The 17,806-nt window shown below is 38.2% G+C and overlaps 1 protein-coding gene across 4 annotated transcripts in view; it reads right to left on the bottom strand.

The window, feature by feature from the left end:
* Positions 1 to 17,806, bottom strand: part of sgcz (sarcoglycan zeta) — a 422,317-nt gene that overhangs the window by 130,227 nt on the left and 274,284 nt on the right. For all 4 annotated transcript variants that reach the window (XM_079681302.1, XM_079681304.1, XM_079681303.1 and 1 more), the window contains exon 3: positions 1,617 to 1,718. In XM_079681302.1, coding sequence (XP_079537428.1) covers positions 1,617 to 1,718 — 102 coding nt within the window. The remainder of the gene's footprint in view (positions 1 to 1,616; positions 1,719 to 17,806) is intronic.

The following is a 17,806-nucleotide window of genomic DNA, read 5'->3' as shown; positions in this document are numbered from 1 at the left end:
ATATGCACGGCGTCGTCTTGGTCAACGCCAGGCCCCTTCATAAAGTTTTATCTCTTGGACATGTCTGGCTCTTTCTCCTCGTCTGTGCTTGCCGGGGAAACACAGGACTGGTGAGGAGGGGGGGTGGGGGCTGTGGGTATCTGACCCCTCCCCGGGCGTAATGCGCTTATGGCGAGGAGAGCCCTCCACACTATAGTCCACACAAACTCTGCACAGGGTCAGTGTCTGAGTGTGGGGGACATGGGGCACTTGCGCTCTCCCTGCTCATTTGGGATTCGGGAGAGGTGGTGCATAGTGAGCCCATACAGGGCTGGGGACTCTAGGCAGACGGTGGAACGGTGTTGTTTGACGACAGCGTGTGTATACATTGGGGCTCCTGTGCCTGTGAGAGATATAACGAGGGGTTAAATATAGTAACCCTTGTTATATAAGCACAGACGGAGCCCTCTATTCGGGGCACTGTCTGTCCTATACCGCTCGCTGAAGAGAGGTGTAGGATGACAGTCAGGAGGCGAGGCCTCCTTTTATACGGTGAGATGCACGCTCATTCAGGTAGGCCCGCCCCGGGGCCGGCTATGTCTATAGAAGTTTCTGTAGGTGAATGATTGCATGATAAGGTAGTACCCATAGAGTCCAGTAGAGGGCTCCACCTGTGCTTATATAACAAGGGTTACAATACATAACTCCTAGTTTCAGGATCCTCTATGCACAAAATGTGCTAAAGGAAGCCCTACCTTTAAGAAATGTGTCTTAACTGCATACGCCAAAAGAGAGAAGGACTATCAGAAAAAGTATTTCACCAAATATTGAGAACATAACCTTTATGAGCAACAGATATCTTCAAATATTATTTTCAATTAACAGTAATGCAAAACAACTCTACAGTGATATGGAGTATTTTATCTTAACCACATTCCCTGTCTATCAATTGTCCTTTATCTTCCCACTCTATCGCACCATTAATCTCTTGCTTTGCAGTTGAAATTCTACTCCACACGCAAAAACATACACACAACACATGTGAACACAAACACACACACACAGATATTGAGCACCCATACACACAATTTCATAAGGATTGTCCAACATAGAGTGACATAGTGTGGGTGTTGCCTCAGCTGACGGAATCAATGATGATTCTGTATGATGAATGGAGACATGGAAGAGTGCTGCATCATATGCAAGTCTATAATATGTCACATGCATGACGAATAGAGTTTGAGGACAACATCTGATTTCTGCTCATTTGAGGCATTGGAACATAGGGGCGTATGCACAAATGTATGTACACACACACACACAACACACACACCAACACACCCCCCCCCCCCCACACACACACACACACACACACACACACACACACACACACACACACACAAACAGAGGACTCATGTAATATTCAGTAAAAAATATACTGAAAACTGGAGTTATGGCCTTAGAAGGAGAATCGGTTAGCTTGAAAACATAATGCTGTCGCCACCTTGGAGGTATAAATATATGAAAGCAGTTGAACCTGAACAGATTGAACTGATTGCAGGATGACTAACATCTATTAAAATCTCACAGTGAATAGTCAAACAATGCATGCGTTTTTTTTCTACGACTAATCTTACCCTGCGAGACTGGATCTCTTTGACGTATAGAGGCAATAAGAATTCGGACACTCCCTCCAGTCTGACACCTTCCTTGGTCACCTGCAGATTCCCCATTCCTTCCTAAAAGACACATCAACATCGAGAGAGAGACAGAGAGAAATTCAGTGGTTATTCAGAAAACAAATTACAAATCAAAAGAATAATGTATTATTATATTTGCCGACACAGCTGTCTTATCTCGTCAGAGACAATCACACAATTTGCTTCGCTCAACTTCATTTTCATTAGTTTTATATTATTCATAATTATAAATGTTATCATTTTATACTACTTAATCATTATAATAAATACAGTAACTGATGACCGAAGAGCAGTCGTAAGACACAATTGCTTAATCAGTTATTCATACACCTGCATTTCGAGGTTGAAAAGACTTGAAAAGACTAAGAAGTTTCTTAACTGTTTTTTATTTCTAATCAGGTTTTTGTATGGACTTACAGAGATTTTCGAATATCTTCTCCTGAGCTGATTTTTCTACATGGAAAAACAAATATTTTGGAGTGTTTATACAACTTTTACTTTCATGTATCATGAAGACAGATTCTTAACCCAAGGGTGTATACATGTGTACCTGTTATTATCACATCACATGCTATTTAGCAGGCCCAGCTCACCCTGTCTAATTTATTCATTTTGAATGGATGGGTGGAGGTCGACAGTCCCTTACAGCTCTGTATAATTTCACAGACACTAAAACTGCAAACCATCATCGCTACCTGAGTTTGAAGCCAATTATAAAGAGTGAACAATAATAAAGAGACCAAGTTGTCAAACCTAAACCCATCAGAGTATGTAGAGTACACACTTGGCTTTACTTTGGGACACTTCCTTTGGTAGCAATTTCACTGCTGGCCTTTCCATTGACATTTAACATGTACAGTATATAAACAAAAAATGCAGTTCCCCTTGATTCATCTGCTTTATCTTACAAATCACCCTGACTAAATATCACCATGAATTTCAGTATTCAGGAGATTTACACTTTTTAATGTCCTGGGTTCAGACAATTTAATAAATGTTCATAGCTTTTAGGGATACCCAGCAGTAATTATTCAAATTAGTCATTGATGAGCAGTGTAATATTGACGAGGGATGGGAATATCATGTATTCACACAGGTCCGTTTAATTTTTACAGTTTTACAGAGAACATTCTTAAAGGTCTATTTCATGTTTAATGTAAGCATGTAATTATAAATATGCATTCAAGATTAAAGAGTTATTTTCCCTGATAAAACACAAAGGATGGGCAGCAGGAGGGGACATCGGCACACTTTATGTTGTGTTAACTTTGTTGGCAATCCACTACAACATATCAATTCAGAGGCCTTATGGCACACTGTCAAAGCCTCATGGGAGCTATAGTTTTGAAATGCTAACAGAAGTGTTGTGCTATCTTTCTAAAAAGACATGGGTGCTGAAGTTTTAGCTTACAATGCAGAAAGAAAACCCCAGGAACACGTATCAGGTTGTCAGAAAAACCAATGAAAGGAACCCCCGCTGAGAAAAAACCCAGGGAGATATTGAGCAGTGTAGAACAGAGGTTAGCTTTGGAAAGGGGAAGGATTGCACTCTCAGCGGAGAGCTTCTTCAAACAAGTGTCAATGCAATGGGAAAAAAGTAAACATATACTGTACATGTTTAAATGAAAGTACTTCCATCAGAATAATATGGAATGCTGACAGCATAACATATATCCTAACGATTTAGGCATTTAACTTTGCAAAGACTATTTAGAAGTGATCTTCATTTCCTTATTCAAAGCAACAAGAAACCAAAAATCCAAGGTGTGATGGTGATGACTCAACTTGGTTTATTATCTAACTTTCTCTCAGGTTCCTTAGATCATCAAATGGCCCAAAAGGTGTATGTAAAATGTAAATATATATTGACTCTAGCTCTACATATCCATACATCAGTATTAGACTAAGAGCCCTGTAAACACATTTAAGTAACCTTCATTAAATAACATTGCCATTTCTGGTCATCTGACCATCTCACTGTGATAGAAGTGGCTTTGTGACGGTTTGTGATTAGTCGTATCCCATTTTATAGATTTCACACGAGTAAATGCCTGAAATATTGTTGTATCAGACTAACATGGTGAGATGAAATCCCTTCCACACAGCCATGCAGGGATTAGGATAATGAGGGCCTTTACAGTGAAACGAGGCAGCTACTGTTCCATGTCAAATCAGTGCTTAAGAGAGTGACTGTGGAGGAAGCGTAACAGTGCTACAGCGGCCCTGGTCATGTGCTTGGTTAGAGTTTGTTCAGACTTATTGGTAGTGTGGTAGGTTTCATGGTCTGTTGATTTTACTGCAGCAGAAGTTGAAACCTTTATAGAAACTGATAGCATTGCCTTGTTTGTATAAATAGCCTAGTGTACAAGAGATCAACTGTAACCACCAACAGAAAGGATTTGGATTATTAACATTTAATGAAAAATTAAGTTTCAATTTACAAAAAAGAAAGCTGGAATATAGCTTAGCAAACAATAAACAATCTCACAATGTTGGTATAAATGCCACGTGGCAGCTTGTGGCAACACTTTCTTCTTAGCGTTTTGTTTTTAATTATTGAGATATTAATAACAAACCATGACAGGAACCGTCCTGGTTTATCTCTAAAAAGCTCCCTCAGCACAAGTAGTTTCAGGCTTGAGAAGCTTTTACTACTGTGGGATAATGTTATTTTCCTCACAAAACAATGTGGATTAAAGCGATTCAGAGTAACTCTCCCACAGAATGTGTTGCTTGATGACAAAGAATTGGTCTTGCATCCCTGGTTCCCAGCTTTCTTTTCATGTTCACCAATATCGATGAAACTGTCCGTGAAGACAGGAATTCTCTTCTGAGTTCGGCAGTGGATTATCAATAATTGTTGGGTGCAAACCAACAAAGCCTTCTAAATTAGAAATGTTCTCATGACAAAAGAGAGAGAAAAGAGACAGGGAGCCAAAGGAATTGGGAGGATAAGACAATGAGATGAACAGAAGAGGAAATGGAAGAGAAGGAAACAAGTTAAGCTGGCGAAATTCAAAACTTGAAAGTGAGTAAAATGCAACCTAACAATGGGTACACTTACTGTAACTCCCCTTCTGTCTCTATTTTCAAAGAATGTATTGCGTTGCATTTTATTCTACTTTTTCGAGAAATGTTATGTTAAAGTCCTTTTAAAAAAAGTCCATATTTTGAATTGTGTATGTATGCATTTAAAGGTCATGTTTCTTTATGAATATGGATCTTTAGATTCATTACTTATCTTGTTTTGTTATTTATGTGTGTACATTTCAGTAGCAAAATATATATGGCTATTTACAGTATATAAAGATGTACATCTGGCCTACATAAAAGAGCAATACATTTGCTGACCGTATCACATGATGTGTTGGTCATGATATTGAATAATTCATCCCCTGCTTTCAAGAGAACAATGCATAAGAAAATAATCATAATTATTTGTTTATATTACTTTATTTGTTTATATTGTGCATTCCTAGTGGATTTGAGTTAAAATGTGTTCAGGGTAAACGTTTCCCATATGATCAACATTGATACATTTTATTGCAAAAAGGTGGTGCAATATTGATCAAATGATATGATTTCCACATAAAGGCCAATGCCAACCCCTTATATTGGTCTACTCTATATGTAATCCACTCACACACGAAGTTACAAATAGGCGCATAGCAAAGCGATAAGAGTCTGTCAGATCGATAAGTTAAACCAGCCAGAGGTTTTCAGTGTTGTTAGATCTATAGTCATTACGCTGAATATACAGTGGAGCATAGAGCTCATTTAATAAGCAATAACACAACAGGCCCGTGGAATGACAAACTCACTCCCTGGAAAACACACACATATATTACAATTAACACACACACACACACACACACACACACACACACACACACACACACACACACACACACACATACACACACACACACACACACACACACACACACACACACACACACACACACACACACACACACACACACACACACACACACACACACACACACACACACACAAACACACACACATTCATATATAGAAACACGTACAGTGAGAATCACATACACATAATTACATATTCCCAATCACCACGTTTCCCACAATGCCTCTCTTATCCTCCCTTTCTCAGTCTCACTCTCTGTCTCTCACTTCTAAAAACATGAAGACGATGATGTTAAATTAATCAGGGGGCTTTATTCCACCTCTCTGCTCCACTGTCAAACACAGAAGCCACATTCAGATTGAACATGACAGCCCTCCCTCTTTCTCTGTATCTCACACACTGCTCGTCTTTTTGTTTTATTGTCAAACCAGTTTGCATGGTTGGCATGAATTGTACAAGAGAACAATATTGCCAAAGCTTAGAATACAGTGGGAATTCATCAACAAACAGAAGAAAATCACTAAATCTTTTTTCTCATTGTTCAGCCCTTTCTCTTCCTCTCTGAATCTGTTTGTCGAGGCTTTTCTTTGTCCTACTTTTCTCCATCCCTTTCTTCATCTGTCTCTTTTTTATTCTCAATGTTAATGTAAATCATTTTTTTCCAAAAAACAGATTATTTTGTTCCAACTTTAGTTATATGCATTTAAGGTTAGAATAAGTCATTGTGCTTTATGCTGTAAAACAATTGATATAAGACTTGTCCCTTTAGTGTGTGGATTGTTAAATATGTAAACCAAATGATATGTTAACCTATGAATATACATTACACAAATAGATATAGATTCCCTCTTTTCAATTATGATTTTAAGTTTGTTTTACATTGTTAATTTATTTTCAGTGAAAGCATCTCAGCAGTTTTTTATTTATTATTTATGCTTCTTGAGATCTAACAAATATTGATTTCTGTTCTTGCATCACAAATTACTCTATCTCTTTCCAGGATATTCCCATTTAAACGTCAGCATATGTTTTAATCGTACTAAGTTCAAGGGTTTACCTCGGTGCAGCCAAGTGGGCTTTTAGTCGGCCCAACCGCTTTTAGTTTTTTTCCAGGGACTGTCTGTCTAACCTCATCTTATGTCTTTTAAAGACTGCTTTGGGTTGGCTTGTTATGGTTATATGATTTGGTAAGAATATAAGACAAATATATATAAATGATACAGTATATACTGTACATTGTATGCAACAGCTGATATATTTCAAAATGGCCCTGATTCAGGCAACATAACATTTGTTGCAGCTCCCATCATGTAAAGTCAAATATTTACTGATGTATACAGTTAGTGTATAATCTTAATCAACATCTTAATATGCATCCTCTTGACCCTAGTGGTTCATTTGAGGAATTAGGCATATCACTCTGAAAAGCCCATAACTCAAGATCCTCATTTTACTATTTTGTAGCATTTAATTCAGAAATGTTGCTGCTACGGTGGTACATACTAAAGTGCACTTTACACGATGAGACAATCCTGAGCCTTACTTAAGTTAGCAAATGATTGTTTTGCACGGCTACTCACATGATGCTTTATATTTATATTTGACCTCAAATTACATTCCTCTTTATTTTTCTATTTATCTGTGTTATTGTGTTGCACTGTTGGAGAAGCCTGTGACCTAAGATTTGCATCGGCATAACTAAACTGTAGCTATGTTCGTATGACAAAATAAAGGACCCTGAACCTTGAACCTTGTTGTGTGGAAGTCAATGGCTGAACCACCAGGCTAAAAGCTGGTGACTCCACATAGTGAAATCATAAAAGGCCCATTTCTACACAGATATAGCCATCTAAAGTCTTAAAAATGATGTCAGCAGCTTAAAAAAGGGTTCATTTTCAAATGATATTAAGGGAGAAAAACAACACTAGCACGGCTGTCTATTAGTGAACAATACACTTAATCATTTTGACATAAGGCTTAACAGAGCAGCATTTTGATTATACACCAACCATGTGACTATGAATCAAATACTGCTCAGTAAAGGTTGGAAGCAAAAATCCTTTCAGAATTCAAGGCAGATTATGAACAGACTGACCGCATTATCGGTTCCTTGACATTATCTATTGGTGTGCCTCAGGGATCAGTCATAGGACATACTGTATAATTATTCGTCGGCAATTGTTTGTAAATGTCAAGGTTAAAATTGTGAATTATATAAAAAATATTACTTTTATGCTGGTGATACTCTTAATTACATTTCTGCTCACACACACTCTTCCTCATTTCCTGGGCCTTGTCACTTTCAACAATCTAGTTTGGCTTCATTAGCTGCTGAGAAAATAAATGTTGATAATAAAGCAAAATAAACAAATATAAACAATCAACATAATTGCTGGTGAATCAGTAATTGGCAACATTAATGACAACAAATAATCAACAATGAAATGGGCCTAATTGCTATACAATCTGCAAGTGTCTGTTTGCCAAAGAAAAAGAAAAAACTACCAGCTCAATGATAATGACACACACACAGACACACAATGACACACACATACACACGCAGACACATATACAAACATACAAACCAACATTTCAGATTTCCCAGCTGTGGGAAAAATAGAAGATTTTGGAAATAGGATTGATTCTGTTTCTATTTTCAACCCCCTTATTTTCCTTTTTTGTATGCAAGCAAACTCAGTCAGACCTGTGTTTTAAATGGGGCGAAGCCTGCGAGCTAGTTCAGGCAGTCAACTCGAGCACTTATGCTGCATTCATACATAATGCCCCCTTGCCACTCTGCAACCAACCAAACAGAGTCTCCTTAATATGCTGCTCTATTTAACCTGCCAGATCTCTCTCTATGCATTGCTTGCTGCTGCTATTGCTGCAGCTACCTTTACGTCGCTACTGCTTGCCTGCCCCACCACCACCCCAGCTTCCACCCCAGCTTCCACCTGTAGGCTCGGGGGTTAGTTATTTGATCATCACTCATCGTGCTATGTATATCTGTGGAGTGATGAGGCCCGAGCCTAGACGCCAAACTCAACTATATGCAGCTTCTAATAAATATGTTAAAGAAACACGTGAGTTGTCTGACTGAATTGAAATTAAATATAAAGGAAAACCCTGTCTCATGTAGGAACATACAAAATGCACCTGAGAAAAAGAAAAAAAAAGTAATGCACGCAGTAACACATACACACTCAAACAATGTGTAGAAGACCAACAGAGGCCTGTTGTAGAAACTGTAAATAGCTGTAGAACTAACTAATTGACTGGCACAATTTCCACGCAACCTAAGCTATGGACAATGCTCCTTTTCTCCATAGGTGGTAGTCATTCTTTTTTTTTTCCCCCCCCTTATTTCATCCTAACTTAGTCGCCCACATTTCTTGGCCCATACTGAAAAGCACCTGAGGAGTTTTCAGAATCAATAAGACCTTACAAGATATACTACCACAGATGAAAACTCCTTTTGATTGATCACATGTACGCACACACTTTCTTGACACCACATTAGCTGTGGTTTAGAAAAATGAAGTTTCTTCTTCTGATAAAACGAACACTTCAACATCAAATCATTGATTTTAAAATATTACTTTGGGTTTATAGGCAGGGCATGGAAGTGTGCACTCAACTGTAGCTGCACTGTAATTGTACAGATTGATTGTTATTCAAATCTATTTTTTATTTGTATTTCCTTTTGTCTTTTGATATTATTGTGTTTCAATGTATGGCTGTTGAAAGGTGCTAAACAAATAACCTAAAAAAATAAACTAGACTTGCTTTGCTATATGAATGGTTGTCAATATGTTAAAGACTGGTCCAGCTTTTATTGGTTCAAAATAAACAGGAATTCATTCATGAAAGCAACATGGACTTCACATCCTAAACAAAGTAAATAGCTTTTGGTTTGTGGTGTTTAAATTATTTCAAACCTATTATTTCTGAAACAAGCAAGATTATTTATTTATAATAGTAAAATCAACAGATTATGACCGAGAATTAACATGTGCTGCAAACAGCAGTATGGGGATTGAAATACCATTTATACCGTGCCCACAGCACATCTTATGTAGCTCAATCACTTCTAGACTGTACAGCTTAATGCCAGCCATAAAAAGGTGTGTGATATTTTTATGTGCAAGGTCAGTGTGTGAGTGGGTGAACATCCTCTTTGATGCGGTATTGTCGAGGTGATGATGGATTCCCTCATCATGGAGGGGTGAACTGGGAAACTGTCCCATTAGGTGAGAGCATACCACAAGCAAGGTTATACAAACAGAACAACCATATGGACCACATGACTTCTACGTGTCCTAACGCATACACATAAATAGATATTACATAGATACACAATACACCCATGTATACCTGTGGTGATGGATAGGCTGGGAAAGTATTTTGCAGGCATTTCTAATATTCAGGACTGTTGTAATTTTTCACGCAACCTTTTATGTCAGCCAGCAGACCCAGACACAAAAGAGAGAGAGGATGAAGAGTAGTGTCACCTTTGCCTTTAGGAAAACAGGCAAGGGAGGCGCTGAAGGGATGCACAAATTAGAAAAAAAGTCTGAAAGTGCTTTTTTGTCGTTCTTTGCTTTCTTGAACATTAGGAACACTTCTGTGTAGAAGGGGTCAGAGTTAAAGCAATGACTTAGGCTGGCCTTTTTTATATTATGTTAAATTAGTCATTGCATGTTTATCAAATGCAAACAACCCTCCAACCAATCACACCTTCTGAAATGAAATGTGGTATAGGTCAAAAGTACAAACCTAGGACACAATGTATAAAACACTTAACAAACCTTCTCAATAAGATTTGCTCTTTCTTCGATTACCTTTAGCACAGTTATACTGTATATCATGATACAAGCTCTATCTTGAAATGTTTGCTATATCATTCACCATCCAGTATGTAATTTGATATATGTAGGATATGGAGTGACTTGAATTAAATCAATCGGGAAATTTCAACCCCATATTGCAAGTCCCCAAAATCCATTTTAGAGGCAACCACCTTATTGAAAATATTGACTGCTTCACAGAAGGCAGTTTGCTCAGAAAGTAAAGCTACCTTAACAGCTCCCTCAGGGCTGAATGCCAACAGCCAGTGTGTATAGCTCTCTCTTCCCTGCTTTCACCACACTTCTTATCTTCCACCTTGCTCTTTCCTCAAATTGCAAAACTTCCCGGATCTTCTGGTGCTTTAGCATGGCACTGGTGCTGCCAAATTTGGATTAAGGGATCAATTGTTTTCCTGTTAAACCATGTTTAAAATGAAGGCAGGTGTTGTATTCTGTGACATGTAAAGTAATTTCCTGTACCGGAAGTACAAAATAAATACGTCCAAGTTCAGATTAAGCAATAATAAGGGTATACGTCCACAAATACAGCCCAGGTAGATAATTAAATAATAAAAAGGGCCTTTCTTATTAGATACATGTCTTAATGTTTAGTTTCCCCTGGTGTACGCATTGTTTATATGCGCCTATAGATTGTGTTAATTTGCTGTTCCTGCCATTTGCTGTTAATGCAATCTCAGCAGTTCATCCATCTGTTTCACATTAAATCACTTCCAGCAGGTAGCCACATTAGAATTCCTTCACCTCCCTTTAAGGGCCTTTTTTGTGAAACATCAACAGGAAGATTTCAGTTATATTAACTGAAGCTTGAAGGTGATCAATATGTCTGTTAAAAAAGAGAAACCTAGCATTGCCTAGCAGTTTTTTCCTTCCACGTGTTCACAAATGTGTTATCCCTCATTTTGTATTGTATTGTTAGGAACAGCAGTTTTATATTGATAAGACTAGCAATGGCTTAATAAAAAAAGGCAATGGGCAAAAGCAGAGAAGACAGGTGTATTGACAATGGCAGAAACTTGAAGAAATTGTCTGCAACATTAAAATTGCAATAACAAAGACTAGTCGCAAAGACCACCAACAGCAGTGCAGAGACCTGCCGTGATCAAAGTCTGCTGTTGAAAATAGATAGCTTAAGGTAGACATCTAATCAAGATGACTGACAAGATGTGTAGTGAGAACTTCACCAACAGAAAGGGAACAGAGAAGGACTACCAGCACATTTCCTGCATAGAGGAGAATATACTGGCATGTGAGTATCTGCCTTTCATAGCTTCAAGTATATAATTTGAGTAGTCAAGAAACCTGATTGATCTGTACAGTACTCATCAAAAACAGCTTTCTGACTGGGACCTCAAGTTTATTTTACTAGAACATATATTTGTTATCCTTCTGCTCAACTTTCTTTCTGTAATGAACACAACACTGTTCCCAAAGTTAACATTTGACTGCATAGTGTCTGACCTGTACTAAACATATTCCTTCTATTGATTTGATTAAAGTTGCAACATATTATTAGGGGTTGTATTCTCAATATATTTGTTGGCTTCCATGTAGAAGTGTCTGAAAGTAGATGTGCTTTTCCTTCAGTGACTTTTCTGTACACATGGTACTGTATGTCCTCTGGGTGTCTTTATGAAATGATAGCTACTGCAAAACAAGACAAATTATTAGATTTGGTTCATTTTTCATGTTATTATTATAAATGACAATACAGGTGTTACATTTAACTCAATTGAATTGGATTATAGCAGGCCACTGTTCAGCAGCACATACAAGACATAATCAGATTACCATATCGAATAGAAACAGATACAATCGACAGACACAACAAAAGCAACAAAACATAAACACCTACACAGCCATTACAAAGACGAATACTTGAAAAGAGTGAGCAAGATGGAATATGATATTCAAATCAGCAGGTATTTCCTTTCATCAAATAGGCCTATATGCCTTTTTTGAATTGTGAAATAGAGGTTATTACTCTAATGTAAAACATTCAAATCGTATTCTTTATTTCATTTTTACAACAAATACCTAAATGCATTTAAATATTTAGTGGTACTTAAAACTAGCATACCAGCCAATTGTTATTAGTTAAATTAAAAAACATATTAATTGACACGGTCATTATCATGGTCTGGGAAAGCTAATTACAAACAATAATTGAGAGGCAGCTTTGTTTTGATCATTATCGATAACCAGTAAAGCATTAAAGCATGGATGAAGTTAGCTAGCTAGGAAATCAGACTGCCGCTAAATAATACAACTTTGCTTCGTCCACTTTTGTTACAAAGTAGGGAAGCACATCAAACCCGTCGAGGCAACTTTTGAACCGTACGGGAGGCTTTATGAGCGAAACAAAAATCTCCCCATATGAATTCCTTTACAATGTTTTATTTGTAACTTTGGAACAGCAAACCTGATCAGTTGGACCATTTAAATTGGGTGTGAACATGCCCTTAAAGTGTACCTTATGTGTAGAGCTAGAAGGACTAGACAAGATGTTCTCAATGATGCCTCTATTTGTAAGAGGGTTTCAGTATGATGTAGCTACAGGGGAGACACTGAATCCCAAAAGGACAGATATTAACCTTTCCAAAGTACTGGTCTGTGCTTTGTGTTTGACCGCAGTTGTGCATGAATAGACATCCCTCAGTGTCCGCAGGAGGAGAACACACTTGTCTAGAATGTGCGAGCTGGCACCTGCGTCCCGAATCACCTCTGACTGACAAATGACAGCAGAGATTTCCGTTGCTTCGCTCAGTCCACACACAGTCACACAAAATCCCAAAGGAACACATTGACAAGTGCAGTTAACATCACCTTGCTTTCCTCAACAACTGTGTCCCACTTCACCTCTGCAGCCTGAGAGTCTGAGTGACAAATGACAGAAAGGGTCTAAAGCCTCTTCACACTTGTGTTTGCCTGCATGCTTCACTGCTGTCACTCTCGCTCTAAAATAGATCTAAAATGTTACATTGTTTGGAAGAGTAAACTAATCCTGCAAGGCCTAGTGGTTAGAAAGGGAGATTTCCACACAAATTTGTGGAAATAATTAAACAATCTGTGTATTTTAAGATGTCTGGAGGAAGTATTCAAGCACTGAAAATTAGTTCAAAGGCATCCTATGTTTTGTAAAGTCTAGATATGTGACTATCACATTTTAAAACTATTTATTTTGCCATCAGAGTACTCCATATATTTAATGTCCTTATCATCAAATACATGCTATGGAAGTTCATTTAAATTGTTTTTAATACAGATGTCTAAATCATATTTATCTCAAATCAATGCCAATTATTTTACTCACTGAGAAAATAGTGCTGTGAATGAATCAGTTCCCTGCAGAGAAAGAGCAAGAGCTTGGATGTTCAGTGCCTATTTGGGCTGCAAGTGAATATAAGTCAGGAAATAGTGAACGTTTCTCTGTCATAGATCCCTTTCTATTCGCTTCAGTGCTTCCCATCCAGCCCATCTAAACTGCAGAATGTGTTCTACGACACAATCTGAAACAGGTGACATGAAAGTAAGAAACTGAACAGTGTAAGTTATATTTGATTGAACTTAGCCTCAATACTTAAAGGTCCCATGTCATGGCCATTTCTACTGATCATATTTCCATTGTTGAGGTCTACTAGAGTAGATTTAAATTGTGCAAATTTCCAAAATCACATTGGTTTCTCATACAGCATCTCTGTATAGTATGTGTATTCACCAGGTATTCACTCTCTGTCCTAAACGGCTTGTTGGAGCTCCTGCCCCCCTCTCCCTGTGAGCCCAGTGTGCTCTGATTGGTCGGGATATTGCGAGGCTCGTTGCTGCTCGCCGCTGTGAGCTGCTGCTGCTGCTGCGAGGAGCGGACAGATTTCAGGGTCGGCGATACAGCGAGAACAAGCAAAACTCATCCTGAGCACACACAAACAATCACAGCCAAAGTAAAAACAATACGTGTGGCTTGATATTGAGTAAGAAAAAGGTTTATAACGCTGTGAGAATGGGTCTGCGGAGAGCATTTCTCCGCAATCCCAACTCGTCTATTACCAGCGTTTACCAGCCAAGGGGTCCTGGTGTGTGAGGTGCTCCGCGGATTGGTCCATTTGGGCCAATCCGGTCATTTGTTGTTGATTTGGGTATTCACACGTCACAGAACCCAGGAAGCAAGCAATGGAAAATGAGAAATCTCCAACGAGGCGTTTTGGGGCAGCATAGACGGGTCTTTTCTGTGTTAGAGTTTTACTTGAAGGGTGTACTTTGAGGGTTTTTGTACTTTGAGGGTACTTTGAGGGTTTTTGACTCTGCAGACCGTTGAGATGCATAACGGGTAATAACCGGAAAAGCATGACACGGGCCCTTTAAACAAAAAAGGATACATGGGATACCATTTCTTAATTATATTAGCACAGTTACGGTATTAATCAGTACAAACCACTTGCATGTCACTGTCTGGTTACAGTGTACACATGGACATATGCTTATGGTCTGATTCCTAGACTTTGTGTTTTTGGTATCCTTTTAGAACATGCCTTAATGCTTTGTTGTTTGGTTTGGATTTGGCCGTATACTTTTGTTGACTGTTTTCTCAGTTGTTCCTCTTGTGTTCCTGCGCTGCCTTTCCTTCCTGCCCATCCACACACCTGCTCTGTATCAGCCTCGTTAGTTTTGGCTCTGCTCATCAGCTCAGCCCTGACCTGAGCTTCTCCACCCGTCTCCCCACCTGCTCTTCATCCATCGTAACATTGGTTTCAGTAAGTTTGGTTTAGTTTTCTAATTATCAGTTTAGTTTCGCCTGCACAGACCTTAAAATACCGTTAACCTATATCATGTTGTCTGCAATCTCCTGCATTTGACTTCACTACCTCCCATCTGTATGAAATCCCAATATTTGAAACCAATGTATTTGCTAAACTTCTGTGGAAAAAGCTATAGTAAGAGCAGTTAAAATTGAAAGAAAACAAGTTTTTAATAAGAGGCAATCATGTTGTTGGATTAATTATTAATGGCAGAAACTGAGTTATGACTGAATGCAACAAATAATGTCCATTTGTATTAACAATAATGCTCTAGTTTATTAAGACAATTTTGACTGACTAGGGGAGTGGCCGCATTCACTTACAGCTCCATTGGTTATTGTTTTTTGTACTTATTAAATGGGCAGTTGAAGAAGCTGCAAAGGCATGTGTTGAGCAGCAACTCTGCATAAAAGGTTAACAATATGAAAGCAACACACAAATCCCGACAGCAATTCACCCCACACATTCATGTTCTGCATTAGCTAAACAGTCGGAACAGGGACTATTTAAAGGTGACAAGTGAGAGTGCTAATATTGACTCGCGGATATTCGGCACGGCTGCAGTCATTTATTTGCCTTCCTAACACAAGGATTACATTTAATCCATAATGCATTTGTGTTGCTGAAAATTGAGTGCAATGTGCTACACAAGGATACTGCAGCACAGGCGTATTAAAGCTCAAATCAAATTAACCATCCACATTGCATAGAATATCAAATTTCACTCAGGTAAAAAAAATTCAAAGCAAAAATGGAAAGTACATAAATGTATTATGATTAAATTAAATATGTTTTTCAATGTGCTGCAAAATGTAAATATATGGAGACAAATTGGAGATAAATACATTCACAGAAACTGTAATTCAATGCTTGCAGGCAGGCGTCTCTCTTTTCAACAATTTCAAGGATCTATATTGTCACAGTAGCAGGTTTCTGACACTGCTTACAAAGTGTTGTGGGAGAAATGGTTCTTTATCTTTAGAGGAAGTTCTGCTTCTTGCTTCTATCTTTAAACAAAACAACTAGACACTGATCTTCTCCCTTTCTTCATCAAGAGTACCCCTCAAAGATGGGGCAAGGCAGGCACCAAGTCTAATCCTGAATGTGTTCCCTTGAACTCAATCCCTCTCTTCCATCACCTATGAAGACTAAACATATCAATCAAAGTAGAGTCAATGTTGGCTTGGCAGTAAGTCATTATATGCTGGCTTGACATACTGGTGTAATGTGCCATGCAAAGACTTAAGGGCTTGACATTATGCTTTTCCAGATGTTTTACTTCACCACACATACATATCTAAAATACAAATATAGGACGATTAAGAAAATAATGAAATCAGCTCGGACTTGGATTATCATACTATCAACTAGCATCAATTAACTTGCTGATCATTCCATTAGAAATATTTATGGCTGGAATTAACCCTTAATTCAGCTAGTCACATGTGTATATATCCACTCTCTACACTTCCCTTTTCCACTGTGTCTCTCTCTGCCCAGTGACCAGGCCATTGAAATAGCTCATTCAAAAATAGGCAAAATAGATAAAGAACATCTATTTTTCCTTTGCCCAATGAGAAAGCTTCATGAGACATCCAACTTGCTCAGAGATAACTTGCTCCGGGCAAACTTTAATGTCAAGCCCAAAGTCCAACCATCCATTCCCATGGTTCTGCACAAACACTCTGTACTCACAATGAGCCCTGTGTCATACTCACTCAAGTTCAAAACTAACCATTTCTTATGCAAAATATGGGGAAAACACACTGGTGGTTTGACTCTGAAGTGTTCCCTTTAAGAATGAATCTGATGACAATCATTGCTAGCACGCAACTACAACTGAGCAGATACAATAATGGCTTCAAATAATGTTCTGCATATATGATCATAACAAAATGTTATATATTTCAACCTTATTTGTATTGTATTTGTAGAACAATTACCATTTTTGCAGTACATGTGGCCCACCACGATGCCTGACTTTTGCACCCAGAGTCAGTGTGTGGAACTGTATTGCTCATGCATAACAATGTATAAAAAGAATCCAGTTGACCCAGCAATCATCCCTTCAATGCTACCAGATGTGCGACTGGTATAATGATCGCCACATTGTGTGGCCACCAGCTCCCCTGTGTGCCAATCACTTGCTTCCAAAGAGCACCCACACAAAGACCTCCACAAAGATGTCTTCTTACACTGTCAAAATTGTTTCTGAGTGACAAGCAGAACAAAAGTGCATCTGCTTTCATCTTTTGGGTCTATACTGATCCACTGCTAGCACACAGGCAGGACATAAAGGAACATAGTTAACTATCAAAGTGTCTCTGATGCTTCACTTTTGAGAGACACGCTGAGTAACAAGTGGCAACACATGTCTGAGTTCATCCATCATGCATTTATTTCTGGCCAACATCTTTTGCCCAGAAAAAAACTAAATTATTTTGTATTGTTTTTCAGACATGTTGAAACCCCCCACTGTAACATATAAATGATGTTATAAACAAAGGTGTATAATAACATTTAAAAAATGCCAATAATGTTTATATTTGTGTGCAATAAAATACAACATATTACTTATTATGAAAA

This window comes from Notothenia rossii, assembly GCF_949606895.1.
Source record: "Notothenia rossii genome assembly, chromosome: 1".
Taxonomy (NCBI): Eukaryota; Metazoa; Chordata; class Actinopteri; order Perciformes; family Nototheniidae; genus Notothenia; species Notothenia rossii.
This window is presented reverse-complemented; position numbering and strand designations above follow the sequence as displayed.